This window comes from Bombus fervidus, chromosome 12 (assembly GCF_041682495.2).
Source record: "Bombus fervidus isolate BK054 chromosome 12, iyBomFerv1, whole genome shotgun sequence".
Classification (NCBI taxonomy): domain Eukaryota; kingdom Metazoa; phylum Arthropoda; class Insecta; order Hymenoptera; family Apidae; genus Bombus; species Bombus fervidus.
The window spans coordinates 7,655,687-7,682,386 of NC_091528.1; the positions used below are offsets into that span (position 1 = coordinate 7,655,687).

General features: G+C 43.7%; 1 protein-coding gene across 2 annotated transcripts in view; it reads left to right on the plus strand.

The window, feature by feature from the left end:
* LOC139992766 (uncharacterized) overlaps positions 1-26,467 on the plus strand; it is a 52,233-nt gene extending 25,766 nt beyond the window's left edge. The window contains exons 2-6 of one of the 2 annotated variants that reach the window (XM_072013946.1): positions 20,607-20,782; positions 21,717-21,757; positions 22,683-22,781; positions 24,045-24,119; positions 24,285-26,467. In XM_072013946.1, coding sequence (XP_071870047.1) covers positions 20,638-20,782; positions 21,717-21,757; positions 22,683-22,781; positions 24,045-24,119; positions 24,285-24,488 — 564 coding nt within the window. In that variant the 5' untranslated portion in view covers positions 20,607-20,637 and the 3' untranslated portion in view covers positions 24,489-26,467. The remainder of the gene's footprint in view (positions 1-20,606; positions 20,783-21,716; positions 21,758-22,682; positions 22,782-24,044; positions 24,120-24,284) is intronic. The other variant, XM_072013945.1, reaches the window with a different exon arrangement.
* Positions 26,468-26,700: the final 233 nt, after the last annotated feature.

Sequence of the window (26,700 nt, forward strand, 5' to 3'; positions counted from 1 at the left end):
CCTCTGTAATTGCCTCCTATCTATCTAAATTGTTAAATATTTATTCTATTTATTTTATTATACTCTTGACGAATATAAACCTGCCAACATTAATGACGCTATTGTTTGCGACTGATGGCAAATGATGGTTCCATCGATACTGTAAATTATTATTAATATCGATTTTGTGCAAAGACTCGACGAGGCAATCTGGTTTGCATTCTTTTATTTTTCTAATCGCTAATTTCGACAGAATTTATACAGAATTATAACTTCCAGTTAATCTTATTTTAATTTTAATTAATTATTGTTTCTATGCTTTTTTAAAAAGCTACTATTACAAAGCTACTGTTTTTACGTTTGAAGAAGCTCAACAGGAATTATTATTAATACAGGCGATTTTTCTTCGGTATATATATTAAAGCTTTTGAAACTTAAAAACCCTTTTATTTGCCCAGTGGGAAACGAGATTATAATATAAAAAGTTGGAGATCAAACGGCTCAGTATTTAAAATAAACGAAGATCGTCGAAAAGAAACCAGTTAGCGAAAGATTTACATCGCCCATTCGTCTCTCGCGGAATCTCTCGCGATTTTTAAATTGTTTCAATTTGTTTCAATGAAAAATATTATCCCGCGTGTGATTGCCACGATTTCCTATGTAGTCTCTTTACAACCACTAAGCTGCAGCCTTCCTCATCGCCGTTTAATCCATTAAACGCGTATTGAGGATATTCAGCGATACACCTCGTGCATTCATGGGCGTTGTTTTAAACGGTTTTTACATATCACAGCAATTTGTACCGAGGGCCAGTTCTATCCGGATCGTAAATCTTCCGTGCATTTTACATTCTTCATTTTTGTCCGAAACGAGCGTCGCCAATTTATATCGGCTACAGAATTCATCCCTTATTACGACGTTGCTCTTTTTGTTCGTCGACACGGCGGCCATTTGACAGGTTTAAAATACGCGTCGCGCTGTATTTATCTCGTAATGCCTTTTTATGGTGCAGGTAAATTACGTTCGGCGAGGGGAGTTAGAAGGGAACAAAGCGAAATAGTCAGACCAGAGTTTAGATTGTCTTTGACAACCAGACTCTTTGTTTTGTCAGCTTATTGCCGTAATCTCGACGTCCGATAGTCAGATTCAATCGGGCATCTCCGCCGTGGTTTCGTGAATATCCGAGGAAAAGGGAATAAAAAAAAAAAGAAAAAAAGTGGAAGAACTTTGATGAAAGGTCGTCGCTTTGACGCGGTGCGATTAAATTTGTTTTTCACGCGACCACACCGTGTTCACTGTCAAAGGGAGAATGTTCATGTTCCTTCGTAGCATCCAGAGTTGGCTGTCCTGTTAAACGAGGAGAAAGGGGCTTCCCGCCTAAAATATCGTCCCTGGTGTGCGTACAATAGTATTTTCCAGGCTGCGCCAGCTTAAAAGCGATCCCTTGCGAAACAGTTAGCTTCGGGGCTGGTCGGTACCGCCAACGCGTTCCTTCATCCTTTGTAACTTGCCACGCGAGGCCACAAAGGAAGAAAAAAGAGCGGACAAGTCCCTACTAATTAAGTTACGCTCGATCTCCCTTTAAGTGCTTCGCTGATTTTCCACGATACCACTGGGTAATATTAGAATAGGGAGAAAGTTTTGGATTTTCTAGCACGAAATTCTTTCGTACGTTGTACCGATTTTATTCAGCTATCCTTTATCATTGTCTAAAGGTATCGTATAGCCCCCGAAGCGAAAATTGCTGGGAAATATCTGAAAAATATGGAAGCTGAACTATTTTTGATTTCGTTGAGAGCGACACGCTTCTCTCTGGCTGGGCCGACTTCATATTCTTTGTTCCTCTTTAAGTGCTTCACTTTGAGGGGACACGAAATGAGAGGAAATTTCAGGGGAGTATTAGAGAAGACCACGGGAGAGCGAAGTTTTCGATTTTTGTGAAAAACGACGCGCTGCCTCTTGTGTAAATTTTATTCTCCTCCTTAAATACTTTATCCGAGGAAGACAGAACGAGAGGAAATTGCTGGGAAATATCAGTAGAGTTTTGAGAACATGGGATGTGTTCCTCGCTATTTCATACCAGTCGAGATCAAGATTGCTTCCGTTTTTTGCGGTTGCACGAGGCAAGATGCGCTGCTGTGTTTACCGCGCGAAAATAGAAACGCGAAAACGGCCACGCTATAGTCGCGGTGAATTCATTTTAAATACTGTCGATCGACGTCCGATTATGGAGGTAGGCGGTTAACTAAAATATCGACGACGACGCGAGAGCTAACAATTCGCGCAACGCGTAATGGAAAACTAAATATTAAAGCGGCGTTAAAGGAACGTCAAATGACGATTTGATACATACACGCATTTCGTTACTCCTTTTAAACACGGCCAGGGAAATGTATTAATGCATCGTTAAATATCATTTTGAATATACCGAATGTCGATTATTCATCATTCTTTGCAATATTCCTTCGTAAATTGTTTCGGCGTTCCGATATTACAGAGCATTCGTAGATTTGTCAAATTTCTGTAAAACTGTTTCCGATCGTTAGAAAACGAACATTATCGAAAAATTGTCGAATTGAGATGTACTCTTTTATCCGCGTTATATGCGTTAATTATGCAATTTTCACTGAATGCGTATGCAATAATAGACAACGTATTTTGCCAAAGTTCTTCCTTCTCGCGACCTGCCTTTACACCAAAAATTAATTAAAATTCCTCGTGCATAATATTCCTCGTGCGTTAAAGAAAAAGATGTAATTTCAATTTTCCAAATATTTCGTCTTTCTCGTAAGTGAAACCAGGATTAAATGGAAATGCATCGTGGTCAGTCAAGGAATCCACTTAATGTCAGTTCAAGATTATGATATATTATCAAGGACCTGTTATTATCAATCATGGTTATTTGCAGATCGCACAAGGTTTATCAATTTATCAATGTCGTTCCATTAGACCTCGAGGTTATTTAAAATTTACGAAAGCTCATCGAGATGCTCTAATTGGCGGTCAGGGTCGGTTAAAGATCGCGCGAATTCATCAAGGTCTCGTTACTGTCAGCCAATTTCATTTCACGATAATACAAACATCAAATATCCGAGAAATAACACGCTTTTAAAGAGATACGTTTAAAAACCGCGGTAATTTTCACATTGATCCGATATTGTCGGCACGTTATTACGTCCACCTGATATAACGTAATTTCATGAAAATAGAATTTCATCCGTAAATTTCCTTTCGAAAACTCTCTTGCAGGGCCGATCCTCCGACCCTTATAAAGATCCTGACCTCTTTTGCTTCAGAGAGATCCAACCCGGAGAATATCAGAGATCTCTGAAATTAACTGGGAACGAGGAGATCGTTTTTGATCGCGTACCACTCACAAAATCCGCGAGATTCAGCTATGAGAGTGGTCGAGCTGGCTTTACTCTCGGTCAACGGATTCGGGCACGACATTACTATTCTATGGTGGTGGCACCGTCACCAAGGGAGGAATGAGAGAGAATGGCAGAGAGGGAACGTTTTCTCCTGTCGTCCCTCCGCTCATCCAGACCGCGTCTTTGCCTTTTGTCTCCGACTTACGAGCGCGAATAATGTGCGAGAACGGACGAAGGGCGAACTCGTGGAGCACCGGGAAGAAAGAGACTGGAGAACCAAGAGACACACAGACGTCGGTTCTACGGCACGAAAGAATAGAGAGTGTTAAAGGGTCCACCACGAGAATCTTTCTGCCACGATTCGGTCGTATCTGCATTGCGGTGCGAGGAGAAGCGTAGAGGAGAAAAAGGGCGAGGAAGCAAGAAGGAAAGAGATTCAAGAACAAGAGACGAAGGGAGGCAAGGTCCTCTTATTTTGTTGCAGCGAGGTGCGACGATGAGGAAAATGAGTGCCTCTGATAATTAAACCCTCGGCTATGGAAAGAGAAAAGCCAAGCCGGTTTTTGTTGGAAATTTTGATTAATCGTACACAGGAAATTAAACGTGCTTTGCGTTGCAAGACTGATACGCGCTGTAACCACGCACACGGCCGTAACCAAGCAGCAGGCGTAAAATATAGCTATACTTCAATAAAGCTACTTCATTTCCGGGGCCTAAATATATTATTCGTATGCCGAAGATAAAAACGCCGCCTCGAGCTTTCTTTCCAGCCATCCCCTGTACTTCCACTTTCTTCCCTTCCCCTTCTGTCGCTCTCGTTTCTTTCTTTCTTTCTTTCTTTCTTTCCCTCGTCTTTTTTGTCCTCATTTTCCTTTCTTGTCGCTTTTTCACCCTCTCTTCCACTCTTTTCTTCCACTCTTCCTCTTTCACGCGCGAATTTATAGTTCCGCTTGGAAAACCGCACGCACACTTAACCACCTCCCACGCTCGATGCTTTACGTACTCCGCGGAAGGAATTTAAAAAAAACATATTAACCGCCATCGCGTACTATCTCGTCCGTCGTCTTACATGCCCCTCGTGAAAATTGCATGAACCGTTGCTTGCCGGGGAATATCAAAGACGCTTACGCTTCCCCTTATCTCTTAGTTTACCAGGATTTAGATTCCACCTTTGGCTATACACGCATCAGTCATCACCTCGCCAAGAAACTTGTTGTTCAGAGACCAACTTCCCAAGAGGAAAGCGACGAAACTTGTCCGGGAAGCCGAGGATCTCGTTTCACTCATGGGCTCGCGGTTTAATCGATGTCGGAAATTTTCCAGGTCGCCTGAATTATTCCTAACTAATGTTCACCGATCTAGCCGGAAAACATTAAATAATGTGGCACCACCATTTTACGAAAAGGCGCTTCAATTTATCATGGCATTAAAGCGGAAATAACACCGGGCCCAGCTTGTTTTACGAAATTACGCGAGGCATAAATCGACCCGATAAGCTTGTTTACCTTAGAAACGATTCCAAACTCTTGCGTCCCGGTTAATTTTGGCCGAGGATGTTATCTGGCTGCGAAGTTACGATCGTCGAGCGATAGAACGAAAAAAGGGGAGAAAATAAAAAAAAAAAAAGAAAAAAGAGAGAACAGCGCACTGGAGGAAGAACGGGGGGGGGGGGGAGAGGGAAAAAGAGAGCAGCGTGTTTTATCTGACGCGTTATTTTCACGCGTGGCTTTCTAACCGGCGTCGGTTTTTGGAAGCTCAACGTCGGCAATTCGCCGCTACTTTCCATTGCTTCGAATACGCCGGTACGAACGTAGCTACGTTTTCAGGAATCGCGTAATTTTTAATGAACCTGTTGATAGCCCTTGCGAGGAAGTTTTGTTCTAGGTTCGGTGAACACGAATCGCTGGTATTATCCGATCGGAGCGTGGAAATTGCATTTTCAAGCCGATGTATCCGATACTCGATAAAAAATAATCCTATCGGTGTTCCGGTGAGGGAACACGAAGCGAAATCAGTGGAAAATCTTCAACGTTCAACCGCGTACATTTTCCCAAGAAGATTGCACGAGAAGATTTGGCGAGATTGGAAAACAGTGGAGTATCTCGGAATTTCGGTGTACGTTAGCTGAAGGCAGGCGAACCGATTAGCTCCATGAATTATTATCATCGGTATCCGCACGATTTCCGCATTCTCCCAGCACGCTTCCGTCGTTTTTCTTCGTTTCATCGCCACCCAGCTTTCCTGTCAGTCTACAAAATACACGCAAACATACACGCCAAGCAGGTACTCTACGAGCGTACTTAATGATAATGGAACGACGAGAATAATTTTAGCCAGCCGCCTTCAAGTGGGTATTCTTCCAGTATTTATTCCGAAGCAGTAAGGAAAGCCAGGATCGATGCACTCCGAGAGCTAGCCAAAGGCAGGCGCTTTCGATGGTCGTTAGTCGGTCGAGAGTTTCGCGCTGAAAACTTTCCCTTCTCATCCTACTTCGCATTTTTATCCTGCTTCTTTCGTCGTTTATTTTTTCCCCTCCTTCCTTCTTTTTTTTGAATCTTCCATTTCACTCGATCGCGACGACAAAACAATTCCAGTTTTCTGCCTTTCCTCCTCTTCCTCCTGCGCTCCTTTGTTCATTCATCCCCGTTCATCCGTTGGTCTGATCAACCATTCTCTTCTCTTTATGCATCGATTTGGAAACAACCGGTCCACGCTCGATACTGTTTTCCAGTTTTTTCTCGTCTCTTTGCCTTTATCTCTCTCTCTCTCTCTCTCTCTCTCTTCTCTTTTCCCTTTCGTTTCTTCCTTGTTTTACTACGCTGCGAATCGCAGCACGTCCCGCCGAGCCATGAGCACAACGACAATGGGAAAGTAAAGGGGAAAGAGTAGCGACGTAGTCAGACGGCCGGTCGTACAGATGGGGACTCGTTTCATGGTTTCAATGGCAGGCAACACTGGTTAATGCTACGAGGAAAGAGGAACCGACATCGGTGCTTTCGACGGTCGTTAGCCGCTCGAGAGCTCGAAACTTTCTCCTGTTCGTAGCTTTTCGCGCTCTTTCTCCGCCCCCTTTTTTCTTTCCCTCCACTCACCACGACTCGGTTATCGTTGCTCTTCGTTCACTTTTTGCAAGTCTGCGTGCAAATCTGTACCGTCCCCACAACAAGGATCGACAGAGTAATCGAGACAACTTAAGAAGTAACGAATACTTTCGACGGTCGTTAGACATCTAAAAATTTCGCCACGAGAATCCCTCGTTCCAGCGATTCGTCTTCCTTTCTCGTTCTCTTGGCTCGAAGCTCGAACCAATCGTTATGTAGTCGTTCGATTTCCGTCTCGTCGGCGGGAAATTTACCGAAACGAAAGCACATCCGATTCGATGTACGTTTTTACGAAGCGAAAGCATCGTATAGTTGGCGGGCATGATATACAGCGAGGTCGTAAAGTAGAACGTTAAGTGATGACGTCGACTGATCTAGTCGCATCTAACGGCATATGCACGCGACCATTTCAATTTTTCCAAATCAATTTCCATCATCCATGTGTCGTAAAATTCCAATTTCCAGGATATCAAAAATACAAGAGTCCTGTATTAAAATCTGTTCCCTTCGCAGGAAGATTTATTTTTTTTTTTTTTTTCTTAATATTGCGATTCTCGAAAATATTCGTCGCTTATCGTAAAAGTAGTCCCGATTTGACATCATGCAGTCCCACGCGATGATCTAAATTTCTATATCGCGAGATATAAATTATTAAAATTTGCCCTCGTATACGACGGAGCAAACTTTAGGAACATCGCGAAGGAAGAAGCCTTGAATAAGGGCCTAGAACCTCGTGTCTCCTAAAATCTTCTCAAGTTACTGCAGTTCACGAAATGTAAAGCTTAACTCGAGACCAATTTTACGACCTCGCTATACCGTTCTCGCCCATAAACAAGCCAAACACTTGCAACTAAATAATTCCTTTAAAAAGCGATACACGTTCACGTTACAGGAAATGTACGACAAATCGAGGCAATTCTCCTTTACTTCCTGTTCGGAGAATTAAATAGTATTTTGAAGTGAACTCGATCTTACGGAGCAGCGCGTTTAAAATACCGCGAAATGTACCACGGAGCTTGACGGGCGTATACGGTGGCGGCCGAAAAGGAGAAAATTACGTGCATGGCCAGACAACGAGAATGGATGGCGCGTAGCTCGTCTGGTCCAGCCGCCGCCGGTCGAGGGAAAGAACTTTGACACGAGACAGATGCTCAGCCAGGACCGCCCTATTTTGTCGCGGGAGCTGTTTTGCATAAACCGATGTGTTGCCCCGTGGATTCGTCGAGGATCGCGTCACGATTGAAATATTTACGAGACAACCGGTGTATATGGCTGTCCTTAGCAACGTTTAATATCTCCCTCGGTTTCGCCGTTGAGTTATACCGCGGTTCGCGAACAGGATTTCCAGTACAGCGTTTGGTTTTTATTGTTGCACGTATACCCGCTTTCGAAATCGTAGCTAGGAAGTACAGATGGAGGTTATTGCGAAACTTCGTGACGAGAGCGAACGGTAGCTCGTTACGAACTTAGCGTGGATAGATTGGACAGAACGCCTTTCATGAATTTTATGTAAAATCATCCGTCGTAGAACATCGCGTAGAAAGTTCGCCGAGATTCATGATCGCTTTTAGTCCTTTACGCGTTCACGCGTCAAACGTTATTACCGTGGAATAAAGCGTTTCCGCTTTGTTTTAACGTTTTCGCGCCGCATTTAGCCGATCGATGTAGGTAACTGTTATCAGAGAAGAAGTGGAAAGAAAATAAACGACGAGGAAAGTTAACGAACTGATGATTTACCGAGCTACGAGAAACGTTCGAATCAAGCTCAGTTAATTTCCTGGGGAAACAGGAACGTTGTCTGGTCACGAGATACAGAATGGTTTAATTTTCGATCGAGGAAATCGGTTTCTGTGTTCTTAGTGGATCTTTTTCTTTCACCAACGAGACTATATTTTTCACGAGGATAAGCGGTATCTTATATTCCATGGAGCCTCGAAGGAAGAAGCTCTGTCCTTGAGCTACATACGTGCAATATCCGTGAAGAGGGTCTAGGGAGGATAGAAGAGAGTCGATTCGTGAGTGGTTCGAGACCACCCTCTCTGCCCGTCACAGTTCACGGAAGTTTATGAATAAGTAGACCGCGGGATAAAAGCAAAGTTTCTAAGTGTATAATTAACAGGGACGACGAAGAATATCGAACGAGCTGAAACTCGCTGCAATACGAAAAAAGAAAAGAAACGGAGGCTGTTACGCCAGAACCGGCCTCAACTTACCTCCGACACCTGCGACAGACTCCCTTTCGGCGATTCTAAGGGTGCTAGGCAAAGAAAAAAATACATAGAAGGGAAATCGTGTAATGCCTTTCAGCTCCGAACAACCGGAAAAGTAATACTGGAAGTAGTCCAAGGAGAGAGAAGTCGATGAAAGAGCCTCCCATCGAACTCGAAGAAGTCGAAGCGAACACCAAACGCGAGATCTCATTTCTCATTCATCGCCTCCCATTTATTCAGCCCCGGTAATTAGCCCCATAAATGATATCCCATCCTAGGAGCTTCGAAAGTTTTAATTGTGGCTGCCACCGTGGGCGCCTCCGATCGATCGACAGTCGAAAATGGTTGATAGCGGAAGCGATGATATTATCGGGTGCACTTTATCGTGAACGAGAGTCTCGGCATCGGTCGATTAGCGACATCGTTAAAAGTGGAATAAACAGGGGGAATGGCATCGATCGATGGAACGCGTCAAGTATGGAAGAATGTCTTCGTTAAAACGAAAGAATGGAAGAGGATTGAGAAAAGGAACAAATGGAAAAATTTGCAGGGGATGGATATTCTCCGCGCCTCTTCTAGATTATATGTATATATATATACATATTATATAGTTGGCTAAATTACTCGATTCTCTGCGCGATTCCTTCGCGGAGAATAATAATTTGTGGACATTTTTGCCGTCCAGGGCATCTGGCAACGGAAGTTGTTCCAACGTCGCGCCGCGAACTATTCGTTCACGGAAACGAATCGAGGAAACGTTCTGGCAACGAGCTCTCTCAATCTGCAAACTCGTGAATCTAACTTAAATCGATATTTGGCCAGAAATTCCTAAAAGATTGTACGTCGTTTAAAATGTCCCAACGTATTATACGATTGTCCGCGAAAGCGACCGAACACTTATACGGGTCTTTTATGAACATATTCTGTACTCTATTTTTATGTATATATATACACATAAAATCCCACATGTTATATAAAACATTTTGGAAATGAACACTGTAACGAGATTCAGCTATCACGATCATAATGGCAAAGTTTGAAACTAATCTCAAAAGTTACATAGAACCCGTAAGATATTTGGAGCAGGTATATACTTGGCGAAGATCACCAAAGTATTTGAACAGGCTATTAATATTTAATGAGATCGCCTTCAGCGTTAATTGTATATTTAATTATATTTTCTATAAAAGTCGTGTAACTTATACGTACACTCTCGGACTCGTTTCAAATACCAATACACGCGTCGATGAAATTTTAAAATGTTTCATACGACATCTTCAATATACAAGACGTTTTCTATGGTAAGTGTTAATATTTGCCAAATATTTCGCGTTACATAAATATCATTTTTTGCTAAATATTTTTGCGAGCCTCTGTATGAACTTGTAACAGGCATAGTGACGGTGAAAAAAAGCTTGTCGCGAGTAAAAAGGGAGCAACGTGTTTCGCTGGGAAACTGTGTCTCTGGGAAAAGTGGAAACGATATCTTTCCACAAGCGGCGGAGCCCTAATGACGTTCGAGCGAGTCAGGGAAGTGATACCCCGGTGAAACGGATGCGGCACGATGAAAAATTGGATGATGGCTTTTCCCCCCTGGCCGAGGCATAGCAAGCAGCGCGAAGAGAGAAGAACAGAGGGACCAGAGAAACACCGTCTACGTCCTCGTCGCGGGCGTCGTTCGCGGAAATGCTACAGCGAAAAAGCCTTTCTCTTTCACGATGTCGGGCCTGTGGAGAGCGCGCGAGAAAAAGAGGTGGGGTAGAGAGGAGAAAGAACGAGCCGACTACAGTGGAATTCACGAGTGATTTTCAGCCGTGAAAACGCCAGCACCGACGCCGCGCCGACGTCGACACCGCCGCCGTGAAAAGCACCGGTAGATCTCCCGAGCTTGCCAACCGTCTCATATTTTATGGGCTATTCCCCATTTCGCCGATGCTTTCGCGCGTACCCGTATTGAAGTAACACGCCGCTCGACGTGCCCTCGCTCTAAATTCGTAATTCCTGGCGGATCAAGGCTTTTTCGCCTCCTCACCAGCCAATTTGTCGAGAATTCCAAGGTGTCACTGGCAACAAAGACTACGTTCCAACATTTTTCGTGACAAACGGTTTATGGTAAAGTAATTTGTTCGACTCGTGTCGAGTCTATAATAGGATGAATGTTCTGGTTTATAGCGTGGATTTCTTTACAGGGCTTCGCGAAATATATACGTTCGTAGAGTGGAATTTAGACATCGAAATGACGCGAAAAGTACACGTGTGAAGATATCGTTTGATGCTTTAAATTAAAAACAATGACATTCCAACACGGGAATATACCTGTATGAATGAATCAGCTGACGAACCTTCCTCTTTAATTCATTCACGTTTCGCGTTTCTCGCTCTAATATAATTAGAATCCTGCCGAAATCCTATCCGTATCGCGTATCGCTCCTATGGTTCGTGAATGTTGGAGCGAGATATACGAAGCATATGTTAGATAAAGAAAGCTGATTCATTGATTGTAGTAACACGTTTCCAAGCTAGGATCGTTTCTAACTTGAGAAATAAGCAACGTTCTCGTACGTGAATACTTCTTTCGTCGCTTTGACATCTACAATCCACCCTATAGATGTACCTCACGTACTTTCCGACGTATATTCGAGGTTGTATATTCGTTTACAGGAACATGTCTCGTTTACTTAAACGCCTGATCCAATGGAAATTATGGTTTCGTAGGGTAAACTCTGTTTCCCGCGGATTTTGTGGCACGTTAACGCCACATTCACGGGGAAAGATCACTTATGGAAATTTGCGCAGTCTGTATTCGACAAAGTACTACGTCTGCAATGTGTCGGAACTCGACGCCGGACCCGGTTGAATAGTAAATCAAAATGAAGTGCTGGATGTATCTGTTGGCTACGTCTACGGGGGATCCCTCTGTCCGTCTGAATGTTGTATTCAACGCTGGTGTTTCGTAGCAGGCCGTGCAAACTGCGCACAAGCGGTACATTGCAGTTTATAATAATTCAAGTGAACGTTAATTTCGTATTCCGGACGAGTACACGCAAAAGACGAAACCCTCGAGCGTATTAACTTGATACGTTATATAGGCTGTTATACTAACGTTCCCGTGATATAATACGAATGATTAATACCGGTTACTTAGCCGAACATAGCCTAGCGAGCGTGCGATACCGTCCCTCGGTATATTTTATGGGAGCATCCACCATTTACCGATGCTTTCATTCGGGTAGGTCATATTCAAGCCGTCCGCTAGACATCGACCACCGTTCACCGTAAATTCGCGTCCACTACCGTAAATTTCATCTAAAATACTTTTTCCCTGCGCGTGATTGGTCGCCCCGGTAGCACGATACCCTCGCGCCGATATATTTTCAATTCGTCCCGCACCACCTTTAATATTAATATCCTCGATTCGGCTTCTGGCCAAAATTCAATGTTTTATAACCTGCACCATCCACGAGCGAAATCGAACATCTATTACTGTATCCTACAGCTCCATGGTGTTCGCCTAACTACATTAGCATGTTTATGATATGGGTAGTTCCAACGTTAGTTTACAAAAGATTATGGCGATTACGCACGAGAGAGAATCGCGATATCACGGATTACCGAATCTCTGGAATCTATCGTTCCGCTTATATTCGTGCCGCTTTCCGCTCGCGTTTTCATCCATTCTTCACGGGTACAGGCCAGGAGAATGAATTTATGCAAAATAGGTAGCGTTGCGTAACGATGGGACGTCGAAGGGAACGTTAAATGAAAGTTTACAAGAGGAAAAATGGACGACGTCGTCGCTGGCCGATGCTTTTCAATTAAGCAACAACGACCAACGCGTTCTCTCGCGTCGATGAATTTTTATCGGGCTCTCGTAGCACGTGCAAAATTCAACTAATTACCGCATTACATGACCGAAATGGGAACAACAAAAAAATAAAAGATGAGCGAGGAAGGTGAAAGGGAGCAGAGGAGAAAGAGGTGGCGAATTCATTTACGCGGTTGGCCGTTTATTCTCATCGAGGGATTAAATGGCAAATTGGTCTTGGCTCGCGCCAATTACCCCGGCCGATAGCCATGAGCCCACTGGTGGAAACATTGTTTTTAAACTTGCACGAGGATCGAACGAACAGGAAACGCGGGCTTGGCCATGGCGGTCGAGACAAATTAATTTTCGATGCGCCGAAGGCAAATCGTGGAGGACCATTAAGTTCACCGTTCCCCCAGGAGATGAGTTAATTAAGAAAGGAAACCGTGGGTTGGTCGCTTGTTCCTCGACAAATTAAACTACAACTCGTGAGAACAGAACGCGCAGATGAAAGGTCGCCGACATACTTTCTCGGCGTTGTCCGGAGTCGGACGATGAAATTTCGCTCCTTCGCATTTTCCATCGTAGATCTCCACCGACGCAGTAATCTCTCGGCGATCGTTCGTTCGAAACCTTCGCCGCGTTTTAATGCGTCCCGCGATTAGTTTCGGTCAACCAATTAATTTTTTTCTCTTCGACGCACCGACCAGGAAAATGTAAATGCGAAAACGGATTTTGAAAAAAAAAAACCGCACGCTCGTTTCGCCATTTCCTTTTTTACTGCGCGCTCTGACCAGCAATATAGCTGCAGCAAATACATTTTCCGTGAAAAGAAAAGAGAAAACATTTTCTGTCATGCAAATACGTTTCTCTCTCTCTCTCTCTCTCTCTCCATCGGCCTATGTTCCTCGAAATGTAGTTGAATTAAAGTCACGATGGGAGCTCAAAACTGACAGCGTAACTAACTTTTTTATAATTCGTCGCACGAATTTCCCTATTTTCCTTCGTGCACGTCGAACGAATTGCACGTGAGAAATTAACCCCATTCGAGACAAGATGAGATTATAGGGAAATACACATCCCTGGACGCGTCGACGACGAGATATCGCGACGATGAAAAAAATTCATACGTATTGTAACATCCATACAGGATTGGCCTTTAACCGTTCGAACTTTCATGTCCATAAAAGTAGCTTATTTACTAGGGTTTTATACGTATGAAGATACAGAGGGGAAAATCTAGAAGAGTAGCATATTTACGAGAACATATCCACGTACGCCCCATACCATATGGGACCTCGCTACATCTATTTGGATTCCATATCTACGAATACATCGTATATTTATAGCGGGATACTCTATCCGCCAGAGAACTACGTAAGTTTGGTATTCGTTCGTCGTGCCGTTTTCTTTACCCTTTAAATGCTTTATCATTTCGCACGAAGGCGTTCGTTAAAGAAAATGAACTTTTCCATAAGCGAATGATGCAAACGAGCCTCGGCGTCTATTAAAACGTAAAGGAAGAAAAGTAACCGGATAAAGAATATCCGAGGCGTATCTTCTTAAGCGAAAAAAGGAGTATTCTTCTCTAGTCTAGCTTTTTCACCTTTTACCGCCAACATAAAGCCAAAGCGAACGACACTCGAGCACAAGAATCTCCGTTGAACTTTCCATTTCGCTGGAAAGCCGGAAACGCAACCAGGATAGCACCGTCCTTGGCGTAACGCGGTTTTAGTGTCCTGCTAGCCGAGGATTTTACTAGCTTCGCCGGTCGAGCAAGCCACGAAATTTACATTATACTATACGGCTGAAATTCTCTCTGTTCGCCACGCCACTTTTTGCCAAGCGATTAAGCGGCACGCGCGCTACTTTAATGTGCATAAAATTCGAGACGCTAATGAAAAGCTGGTTGCGCCAGAGTGATAAAGTCCATGGTGCTTACTGATCACGAGTCTCACGGTAAAAACTCGATTAAATAGCTTGAAGAAGTCTTCCTCCTTATCGAAAGACGATTTTCCTCTACGTAAGGCGACCCAATAATAGCGATACAATCGGCAAGAGGATGACTCTACACAGACTGCACAGAGAAATAGATTGCAAATGTGGAATACAATCTTCTCATAGGGCATTTCGTTCTCGATAAAATCGAGTTTGAACATTTTTTTAATACACGTATGCAAGCTGAAATAATTACTGACCGGGTACGAGCAAATAATTAACTGGAGGTTATTCTACATGCCAAAATACGTTGAATGCTAAAATATGTTAAAATGTAGAATAAAAGTTTCTGGTTTGATGCTTCGTTAAAAAAAAGAAATAACAATTATGGAATTTGGATACGTTAGTTAAAAATTAGCCCCGTATACGCGTACTTCGTTAATTTTTTTATGTAATTTCATCCACAACAAAGCGTTGCATGAAAAACTTTCGTTCTACGTTGTCGACTTATTTGCACGCCCATTTTCCATTTTCCCTCCAGTTCAATGCAAATATTTTCTCGTAAATAGAGAAAAATAAAATCATATGGAAAATTGTATCGTATATTTTCGAAATATTTGTTCACGTAATCCTTGCTGATTGTATCACGATTACTGTAACACCCTGTATAGCGTCCTAATCTATCTCTAAATCATCGTGTCAAATTTCCAGTGTTAGCCAGTAATTTTACTTTGAGATCACGAGCAAGTTCTACTCGAAATTAGAGGCATACGAAATTAAGCGGCGCGCACGAGGCGTGGAACTCAAGAGACCGCCTGAAAGCACTCCTCGATGCTCTCCTAGTTGCCGTTTCACGAACGTCTAAACGGCAAAGCGACGTACACATCGAGAGACGAATCGAACAGAGGGCAATCTCGAAAAGTTTCTTACTTAAAGTCGCGGTGTATATTCGTCACGTGCGTAGAACTTAAACTCGTGGGAAGTTGCCCGGCCATCGAAACGAAGAGCTCGAAGAAGGTGTCGATATCGTTATTTATTAAATCGTGCCGCGTGAACCAGGTCTCTGGTTCTGACCGTCCTAGGCGAGAATTCACGAACGTCCACGGAGGAAATGAAAGTTTTCTGCCGGAGATAAATTCACTGTTATCTTAACGACCATCGCTGACGATCAAGAAACTCGGTCGAATTAAAGGCGTGATCGATACACTAATAGATTCGATGTTTTGCCATGAAAATAATTATCGATGCGGCGATTAAAACGTGCACGATGCCGGAATTAATTGGACGAATTATCTGCGACGGATAAAGGGAATGAAAAAAAATATTTTCCTTAATTGCGCACGGATGTGGGGATGAAACTTTGATGACGTATAATTAAACGGTAATTAAGTAAACTCGCGCCAGTTTGACCGAGAAAACTTACACGGACCAGACCGGGAATATTTTATCTGCCAGTTGCCGGAAGACAAACTAAAACTTCGCGTTATACATACATATATCACGAAACGATAATTTCCCGCTTTTCGTTTGAATAATTATCCAACTACGTGTTCCAGGCGCGAATCAGGGTGCTTTAGCAGAAAACAGTTTCAACGATCGCTTATGTATCTCTAAAAACTTGTAATTGGTTCGATCTGGGATTTGAAACGAAACGTATCGGTCTTCTTTCTTTCCCATAACAACGATAAATCCAGAGACAAATGTATATCTTTATAGGGCGGAACTGCTGCTTGAAATTGGAAATAAGGCGATTGGATTTATCTTCCCCCTCTGGCAAATATCGCGGTGAACTCGAATTTCTAGCAACGTAGCGGCATTGTAAATATTTCTAGATGTATCACGGAAATAATCACAGACACGGTGCACACACGCGGCCCAATCCTTGGTAACGTGTCGTGACGCTTTAAGAACGATATTCCATCCGGTCGATTTGAAGCTACCGCTGGGCCGCGAGCACCACGGTCGGTTATAAAAATAACGCGTATCTTGGCAAATATACCGACGATGTTCTATACACAAGAACAAGCCGAGAGCAGCATTTTAGAATTGAGTTACTCCGGCCATTGGGAAGCAATGAAGCGTCCCGCGCGAATTTGCTCCCGAGTTTGCGCCAACTTTGCTAGGCCGTTGCTTTACTATCGTTTTGAAGATTGCACGAAAGAAGCAGAACCTGCACGCTGATACGAAATCAATTTTTCTACGACCGGTTTCCTCGTTGTCGAAGATTTTCCAGCTGTTGAACGCTAGCTTGCGGATTAAAAAAGCAGTCTGGTCCTGCCTGGTGTGGAAACGCGCTCACTGGCTTTCGCAAATTTGCTTACGTGCTTTGCCTTTTGATAGAGATGAAATGAAAAACACGTGGAAATAAATAGAAGGAGAAATTTGCAGCGGGGACATGAAACTCGAAAGCGTACAGGAGTGGCGGAACGCAAGTAAAGATTGTCTGACTACGCACTGGCTGTATTTACTGTGCGTCGACGAGGAGCTAGATAAATACGAGAAAGGATTGATCGAAGCTGAGTCCAACGACTGCTACGATTGAATTCGTGATGAAAGTCGAATGGAAGTTAGGATCGAGCCAAAAGTAGACGCTGTTTTCCAACATGAAACGAACTTATGGCGAATGGCACAGGAAACGTATTTAATTGCTACGGAACGTTTCAATATTTACGTCCGATTGGACGTGAAATTTCGGCAAAATTTCAGCTACCTTCAACGATATCGATTCCACCGAGTCGGATTTCATGCTCTGACAAGAATGACAGCCTATAAATTGAGATTTGATCGATGACCTTCAGGGTAGTAATAACTGCACGGCCAATGTTTGCTCATGGGAGTTCTAGAATGGAACTAGTTATAGACTACCGCCGACCAGGGCCATCCTCTCATCCGACGGAGAGAGAGCAACCTAATTCTCGGGCCGAGTTCGCTCCTAAGTAGGAAAATAAAAAGCTCTTTTAATCTACGCGATTCGAAGCGAGTTGGTGGAAGGGTAAGAGGAGAGAGGAGTACAAGAACAAAGAACTTCCCCTATTACGGATGAAAAAAGCCGAAGATCTTCTGTTGAACACGCCGTAAGCACTATTGATTGCGCGAAATGAAATTTCATCGTAATTCGACGCGACCGAAACTTTCCTCTTTCTTCTCCGACGATCCCATTTCAATCTAAAAGATTTTCAAAGTCAGCTTTTCCTTCCCGTGGAAAACTCCGTTCGCGTATTACGTTCTCACCCGGGCGTCCGTGCGATCAGCGAATAAATCACGCTCACGAACGAGCGTGAAATACAAGGGAAATCTAAAACCGGGGCACGCGTGATCAGATGAATTTATTTAACCGGATTCGTAACGGAAATGCGAGACAGTCACGAAGCGGGTTGCTCCGATGAGCAAATAGCTCGACGTGATTTATTACAAGACATTCCGTTAGTTCGTTATGTTATTTCTATTATTGCCCGAGACACGCTTGGTAAACTGTTAAGCACATGGTGTTTCTCTGATCTAAGCTACCATAAAATGGAGGGAACGATATAATTCCGAGCAAGGTCCAGCAGCTTTTACTGCGAAACACTGTCGTAAAAGTTTACGTCCTGCTGGGCCAGCCAACTTCCCTTTTAGCGAGTTTCGATCGAGCTCCTTGGCCGTGTTTAATTACATCGATTAAGGTCTACGAGCGTCTCGCATCCTGCTACTCTTACTCTCGCGGTATATCGCGACAAATTCACCCTCCGCTTCTCGTGCAAGGTCGAACGGGGACGCTGGATGAAACCTTATCTATCGAACCGATATAAAGGGTCCGATGTTCTCGATTCGTCGAAAGCATTGATAGGGCTGGGAAGCTGGCACTGATAGGTCAACCGATCCGTAGAATTGAACCTTGATCTACACCCCGAAGAACTATACACATGGCTGGCTTGGAACTGGGATATCCATCGATTGACATGTCCAACGGTCGAGTGGATCTGTTTACCCGCAGCCGATTCTCGTGGACGACATGTTCGACTAGGATTTAAACCAACGGGATTGATCCTGCTCTCTGGACACGGTTAAACTCGCTCCTCCGTATCGTCTATGTACTACTACCGCTCATTTGATTTTCCAATTAAATGTCTCTTGCCCTGTGGCTTGTTAAAAGCGCAGCGTCCGTCCACCTCTCTATATTAAAGATCGCCAGGGAATGGGGGCGGATACGTACGAGATTTAAAAACTATATTCAAGAGGGATAGAGCACGATTTAAGAAATACGAGGCCATATTGAATGGTAATGGCCATTACCATTCGTCACATAGAAAAGAGATTAAAGTTAGCCCGATATTGGAGCAACCGATCGAGGACGATAAACCGGGTTGAGATGATATTCGAGAGGTCGTGAAATTCTTAGTCGACGTAACGGATCGGGGAATACGGTCGAAATAATCGTGTTACTTCGTCCGTGATCTAACCGGAGAATTCACCTGGAAATTCTAACTATCCATTTCGGCTCGATATAATCTTGTCGCCCACTGCCGAATGCCACTTTAGCTACCGAGAGAAGCTGTGCACCTGACAATTGCTAACAGAAGCGTATTGAAAGGATCAGCCTTATCAACTACTGATTGACGTTTCATATCAAAGAACAGGGACCGAACGGTACAGCGTTTCATACAGTATATTCATCGATCTGTACTTCATTGATTAAGTGGAACAGCCGTGGGTTGTGTCGGGGAGTTCCTACTGACCATAACCAACCGGCACCGTTTTAATCGATAGGATTATTCTGTTCCACGGCTGAACTCACAATCTTGCCTGCAATTGCTCCCTGATGCTTGTTAGTGATCTAATTTTCTTTGTCGCTCGATCGACCATTACGCCCGATCTCGGATCATAGAATGCCGGTAAAATTCCCAGCAATTTTTGAAACAACGCACAATAATTAGAAGCGAGATACGTTCTCCCGATAACGAAGCATTCGTTCCAATCTGCACCTCGTGGCCATTACAGCCAGTAATTTCCGTAAATTCGAACAGGATCCGTATCGACTGATTTTAACAAAGTTCAAAAAATATCCCGCACTAAGTACGGGGTAAATTAGGATCGTTCGAATCGAGCCAAGTACTTTTCCTTGTAATTCGTTCAATTTATTTGTGAACAATTTTTAAACGATCTACTTTTGCTGCAAGATCTTGAGACGTCGAAGCTCAGGTGACTCAAATAATCTTAGCTTACTATATCTCCTCGCCAATCACACTCTTTCTTGCTCCTTGAGATTCTCGACTAGGAGGGAGCTTTGAGAATGCATTTCTATGTTTTCTCAAGTCCCAGAATCCAATCTCCGTTACCGAACTTTCTCTTTCCGTTTCCGTTCGCAACCGAAACGTTACAAGTGATTAATCGTCAAAGTCAAAGAAACGATACAGTTAATCAAAGAAGAGCGGAACATCCGGATATCGGAGAAGTACAAGAGTCGAACGTAGCTCAACAGCGTGCGGACCTTGTGGTCTTCGTGTTCTATGAGGATTTAAACTAGACGTACCCTTTCGCTTCCCAGCCCTTCCTCTGTAATTCCTGATCCGGATTTGAATTCTGGCGTATCTGTCGACTGCGCGAGGTTTCCTCCGCTGAAAGACGTTTTCTCTAGTCTTCTATCCTGTCCTCGTAAGCCATTTTCATTCGTATAAGACGATAAATCCTCCGATCAACCGGGGCAAATTGAAATTCCGATATCTCCGTTAGAACAACGCGTCCGGAGGGAACAATTTTTCTTTCGGTCTCGCGTCAATTTTCCAACTTCGACCAATCAAATCTCCACCTGTAGTTTTCCCTTCTCCCTTTCCTCTTTTTTGGTGTGATTTTTTGTTTCTTTGTTTAACGTTTAATCCCAATAATTACGGGTCATTTTTTAATCGCCATCCAGCAGCTTGTAGGATCATCGAATTCGATAGAGGCTGCGATAGGTCATGTATCGAAGCGTGATAAGAGTAATTTATCGCGCGCCACGATAATCCTTTGATACACGGTGTCCTGCTCCTTTTTTTCTTTTTTTTTTTTTTAACGCTGTCTGCGTAGTATCGACGAATTACGATCCCGTTGAAAATTGACGATTTCGAACTGGCTGGCGACACGTGACGTTATCTACGCGTGAAAGTTATTCACGCGTACACTTCGATTCTCTAGCCGGCTTCGATCCACGAAAGAGATGCGTGGCGGTCAATTACGTAACACGTAGCCCCATTTCTGTCATTCCAGAGATGTGAGGAATGATCACGTGGGTGATGGTCGGGCTGCTCCTGGCTGCGGAAACTTGCGGCAGAAACGTCCTCTCCGGAAACGGAAACGGAAAGGAGGAGTCGAAGCAGAAGGACGGGCTGAAGGGAGTCACGACAGAAGAAGAAGACATCTACCGTGCGTATTGGCGTGGATGCGCGACGTGCTGCGAAGAGCAAAGGAGAAAAGTCGTGGAGAAAGGGCGGAGAACGGGGCAAACAGATCTATGATTTGCTCGACTAACTCGAGCTTATCCACTCCCTCTCGAATCCTGCAATCGAGCTCCACTAATCCTCCTTCCTGGCTTTCTACCGCTTACAGATCTCACTCTAGCCACTTTACCTCCTCCCTGCTACCTCCTACCAATTCCCCACAAATCATTCCCCGATCTATACACCTGGCTTGTAACATATTGTTCTGAAATATCGCCAACCGTGCCCGTTGCCAAGCTTCTTAAAGCGCCAATGCTATTTTAGCTAAAGTCTCTCGGCTCGAACCGACATTCGCAGAGCTTAAAAGAGAAAAAGAAAAAAAGAAGTCGAAAGATTTCGCTTCCTTTTTCTTCGCTTGTTTTTCTCGGCTACTCCTTTTACGTTCTCCTTCTATTTTCCATCGGTCTCCGGTGGAAAAAGTTTGTATTCCATTAGCGTGTCGGAATAGGAAACCTCTCTAGCGAACGACTATAAACTCTTGGATATTCCGGTGGAGCGGCAAAACGTCCGGAAACAGCTTCAATTTGAACGGTTTGAAAAGTATTAATTACGACACTGGACCCCGCCACTGAAACAATACATCGTCGTACGCTCGTCCGGGTGTATGGGTGCATTTCGAGGAGAACGAGCTTTTGTTGCCACGATCCGTAACGCGCGCCGCACCGTTATAAGTTCCATTCGACGGGACAATCCATTTTCCACGACGTTAAGTGTATTGCGACGGGCGGGAATTATATCGAAGGAACGCCTAAGCGTGTTTAATTGTTGCGTCTCTCCGCCCTTTGTCTCGTACTTCAACCGGTCTGCTGTCTCTCTGTTCAACGCTATTACTCACTCCATCGCCCCCTCTGTTGTTGCAGGTCTAACGTGCTACACTTGCGTCAACGTCAGCGATAACCAGGTATCGACGAGTCCATTAAACGTCCTCCTAAGAGTCCGTAATGCCTGTATCGTACCGAGTCCAGTGCACAATTTCGCTTAGCCCCGAGGAGATCGTTCCGCCATCGATCTTTCATTTATTTTCAAACTTCCCTTCCTCCGCGTTGTTGTTGGCCCGCCTTCCTAACCTTCCTATCTCACTTCTTCTGTCCGTACACCCACGACTCGTCTTTCCTTCTTCGCTCTCCATTCACCATCTACCGCTCTTTGAATCGTCCACGTCGCGAAAGAATTACCAATATCGGGTTCGGTCGTCGATTTCTTCCAGCGGGGAGAAAAAGAAGACACGAAACACCGAAGAAGATGGCTACGAGATCGTTCGACACCGCGGATCAAGTCCGAGCAATTCTAAATAGAAGTTCCTTCCACGGAAATCTCTATTGAGAACCGTTGATTCCGGTCGGGTCGATGGCCACCGCGAGTTCCGGCTACTATCTTTCGCTTCGAGAATTTATTCGTTCGACCGTGAACTCCGTCGTCTTATTTTTCCCCTTGTCCTTTTTCCCTTCTCTATTTCTTTTCTTTCATCCCGAATTCCATAGTCGGATCTTTCTATAACGGCGACGCAGTCGTTACGGGCACTCGATCAGAAAGCAACGAATTCTCCAGTTACGTTTCACCCGTACGATTTTCCGAACTCCAACTCGCTCTACTGATTCCCTCGATTTCGAACGGTACAGAACCAACAAACTCCATACTTTTTTACCCCCATATCGAACCACCGTGGAACTAACCTCGAACTTTCGTACGATTGATCGAGACTGGTGAGTAACGACCGGATGACCATGCAAATACGTCGACCGGTATATACGAATCCGACGTTATATATGTTCCGATTCCAGCTAATATCACAGCTATCGTATTCTTTTTTTGTCCTCTGTTCGCAGATGTGCAACGAATGGGCGATAGATACACCGTGTCCGGCGGGTGGCCGAGACTTTTGCAGATCGCTGCACATTTTGGACAGCCGGGGAAATAGCGTCTTGGCAAGCACAAATTCTTCTTTTTTTCTTCTTCTTCTTCTTCTTCCCCTAACACTTGACCTTCTCCTCGAGACGAGAAGACTTCGAGTCGACGCGATTAACTCTGTCGTTGCCAAGAAGTATTAGAACTGCAACTCGAGTGTTGGCCGTGTCGATCCTTTCCATTCTTACGATAGAGAAACTCTGCCTCTTTTGCTTCACAATTCCAACGGGGATAAGTTTGCATAATTAATGTAATTTACCATCGAAGAATAGATTAAATCGAAGACGCGACGAAAGTAGGAAAAACGACCAGGCGGACGTTTTCCTTCCTTTTCATTGGGCGTTAGAACTCGCGGTTTCCTTCCATGTGTTCTCTCGTTTCACGGGTTGATTGAAACGCGGCCGCGGTGCCACGATAAAATCGACACGTTCGACGTTCATCACGAAACCATTGTACGCACGATGCGCCTGCCACCGATGAAGATCAATCCGAAATTTTATCACTAGCCTCTAATAGCTTCTGCCAGCGTTAAACGCATTATCGATTTCCGTGTTTGTTAATGGATAAACTTGCGAAACTGAATTCACAGCGGAAGAGTGATGGCGGAATGGCTTCCCTTAAGAGCATCCACCTACTAAGCACTTTCCAAAACTCTTTCAATTATGAATATCGGAATCAATTAGAGCTTATCAATTCGCCTATTCGCGGTCTCTTCGCGCTTTGTTAGTTCATCGATTAATTAATTCTTAGATGCGAATATCTACGTAACGATATGGTGGGAAGATTCGCAGATGACACGGAATAAAACGTTTCCCAAGCAGTATCTTCAGACTGTGCGGCGATTTTTTCGCTTCAAACGAAAGACTCGAGTGAAACCTCCGTGATATTTTCCTTTTCCTTTCTTCCCTTTCTTTTCTCTCTCTCTCTCTTTCTCTCTCTCTCTCTCTCTCTCTCTGTCTCTCCCTAGAGTTTCAGAACGCTCGGAAAGAAAGGAAGGGAAACAAGCGGAAAAAAAACCCGTAGCAATCGCCGAGATGAACATTCTGTGTACGCGAAATCGAACATCTAAGAATTAAACAGTGAGAAAAAGATCGACGACGTAGATCCTAACGACCGGGAATCGATATTTTAACAATTGCTAGACAGAAAATAAAGCAGCCCCCGTTGCATCGTGAAGAAAATGAGAACGAACGTATCAACAAGCCTATACAAAACGATGACGCAACGAATGTAACATGCCCCTGACGCACAATGGTCTGTGAAAAAGCACGTTTATATTTCAGGTGAGCAAGAGCTGCGTGAGTAGCGCGGAATGCGGACCTGCCTCGGTCGGTTGCATCCCAGTGGATACGCAGCAGGTGCGAAATAGCGAATTTTTTCAAAGTATCCTGGTCTGGCTTGCCCTCTCTTTTGGCTGTTCTGTATCTAGTCAGCCGCATACACATAGGTCTTTCTTTCTCTCTCAAGGAAGAGAGGAGGAAGCCGCGCGACCGGGTGAAATAAATTCGGTTATTTCGTTCCAGATCTGCATCAGCTGCTGCGATCTGAGTTACTGCAACATCGAGTCGCCTACCAACGCCACCAACGCCATTTTCTCGCGCAAACGGCGCGCCAAATCGAAGTCGAAACGCAAACGACCCGGTAGAAACGGGGTCGAGGGCAGCCGATTCTACGGGGGCGGCGCTCTCTGGCTCATGGCCTCACTCTTCTATGCATATCATTGCTGAGGAAGCAGCACCGCGGAAGAATCTCTAGTTAGAAGACATCAGCCGTGCACCAGGCAGCTCGGGAATTATCCCCCACCGGAGTTACGATTCGAGAATATAAAACGCGTTTTTTCGCAATCCATCTATTTCTTATCGAACGAAGCGACTCTAGTCCTACTTGTATACTCTCATCTCTTCTCGACTGATAGCATATCCTGTCATTGTTACACCTACACTTTCCATGTTTCGAACGTTTAGAAAGTCCTCGAGTCCTAAGCAAAAATTATTCGTAAAAGTACTCGCGACTCCGTGCTTCCCGAGCAACTGAAGCTTTGGAAGAAAATCTGTGTTCTATTAATCAGCTTCCACCGTCTCGTCTCTGTTTTTCGATGGTGTGAAGTAAATCGCGAATCGTGTACTATTATCGCGCGAGCGAGTGTTTTTGCGTAAGATAAGCTAGGGAAATTAGAAACCTGTTCGTCTTTCTCTTCGTTGACAGATTCGAGGAGTACGAACTCGTCTCCCGAAGAGAGAGAGAAAGAGAGAGATGTTGCCAGGATCCTCTGGGAGAATCCTGCGCTGTCTAAAGCATGTATAGTTAACGGAGGGCCGTTTTAAAGACTCTCAGTGATGGAAAAAGGAATTGTTCTCTTCTCGTAGTAGCGTAGTTGCCTATGCCTTGTTAGAAAACGAAAAGAAAAAAGAAAAAATGAAAATACACACACACACAAGACGAAACTAAGATGTAAGTTCGAGTTTACGGATTAAACTTTCTACAGAGTTCCAGTGCCAAAGCGAGCGAGGAAAATTCAAATACCTTCCGTACAGCTGATTTTACAGGGGCATTTCATTTTCGATCGAGAACAGTCAACGCTGATATATATTAGGGGCTGAAGATCCGTATTGTTTTTCGTGTTTTAAAGGCCCTGATTCGACACGCGGAATTTCATTTCGACTCCTCGAGGTGGAAAAAAGAGCGAGACGCGGGAAGACAAATGAAACGTTTGCTGCTTGTTCCCTGCTGATTCATTCTGAATTTCAGTACCTGCTAGAGCAACGATCGATCGTTGTCCTCAAGGCACTTGCTCACTGAAACCGCGAATTCCCCGTACGATTCACGACCATGTGTTTCATTCGACAAATAAAATAACAAACCTTTTCTATTACTCCCTTTCTACGGTTTTTTCGTTCACGACTCGACAAGTACTCCGTTGGACCTAATTTATTTTGGCATCGATCTCTCGGTCGAATGTTTAACCAGTGCTCGCGGATCAATCGAGTTTTTCGTTTTCTTCGAATCGGAGAAGCGAATGTTGATTTACATGGAAAGTTCTTAATTAACTAAGTTGCTCGCGCGCAACTTCAAAGAAATCGCTAATTATGTATCCAAAGCGAAAAGAAGTTCCTAATTATTCCCACGTAATAATATTACTTCTATCATATCAGCTTATTTTTCCGTAATAACACTTCTCTTGTGTTAATAACGCGTTAATTATCCTAATTGTCAATTTATTTGATAAAGCGAGAACACGATAGTTTCCATTAGTTAGATATCAGAACCAGCCAGTTTGCAGAATTTATGACAAAGAGAAGAAAATCTGGCGCCAAAAGCGAGATTAGATTCGTTCCAAAATCAATTTCAACTCGACTCTTATCGTTCAATCGTCGAACAGAAGCAAGAACCGTTCAGTTTCCGTGGATATCGGGTTTCTTAAGGAAAACTGGGGAAAAAAAAGAAAGAGAAAACATTGGAATATCGCGGCACGCTAGCGAATCGTGGAGTTTGCTCTTGCCCGCAGTTTGACAAATAGATATGCATGCAAATCATAAATTATGCGAACGGGACATACGCGGGATTTGAATTATCGATAAACTGGAATTACGCGTACCTAAAAGCTGTTTACATACCTACAAACTCGCCTACTACAGACTATTTAATGCTATTACAATTATTAACAATTATACACATAAATAAATAAATAAATAAATAAATAAATAAATATATAAATGAATAAATGAATATATATTATGATATAGAAATTATACATTGTTTCGGCATGAAGATGTAAGAATAATGTTGGTAATGAAATAAAGAAGACTATAATTGTCAGACTGGCACACAATGGAATAATTTTATTATATGAATCTCAAATTCTTTTAATTTCAATTATTTCAACCCGAATTCCTTGATCCATTTGAAACCAATAACGCACAACGTGTGTTTATACAATGT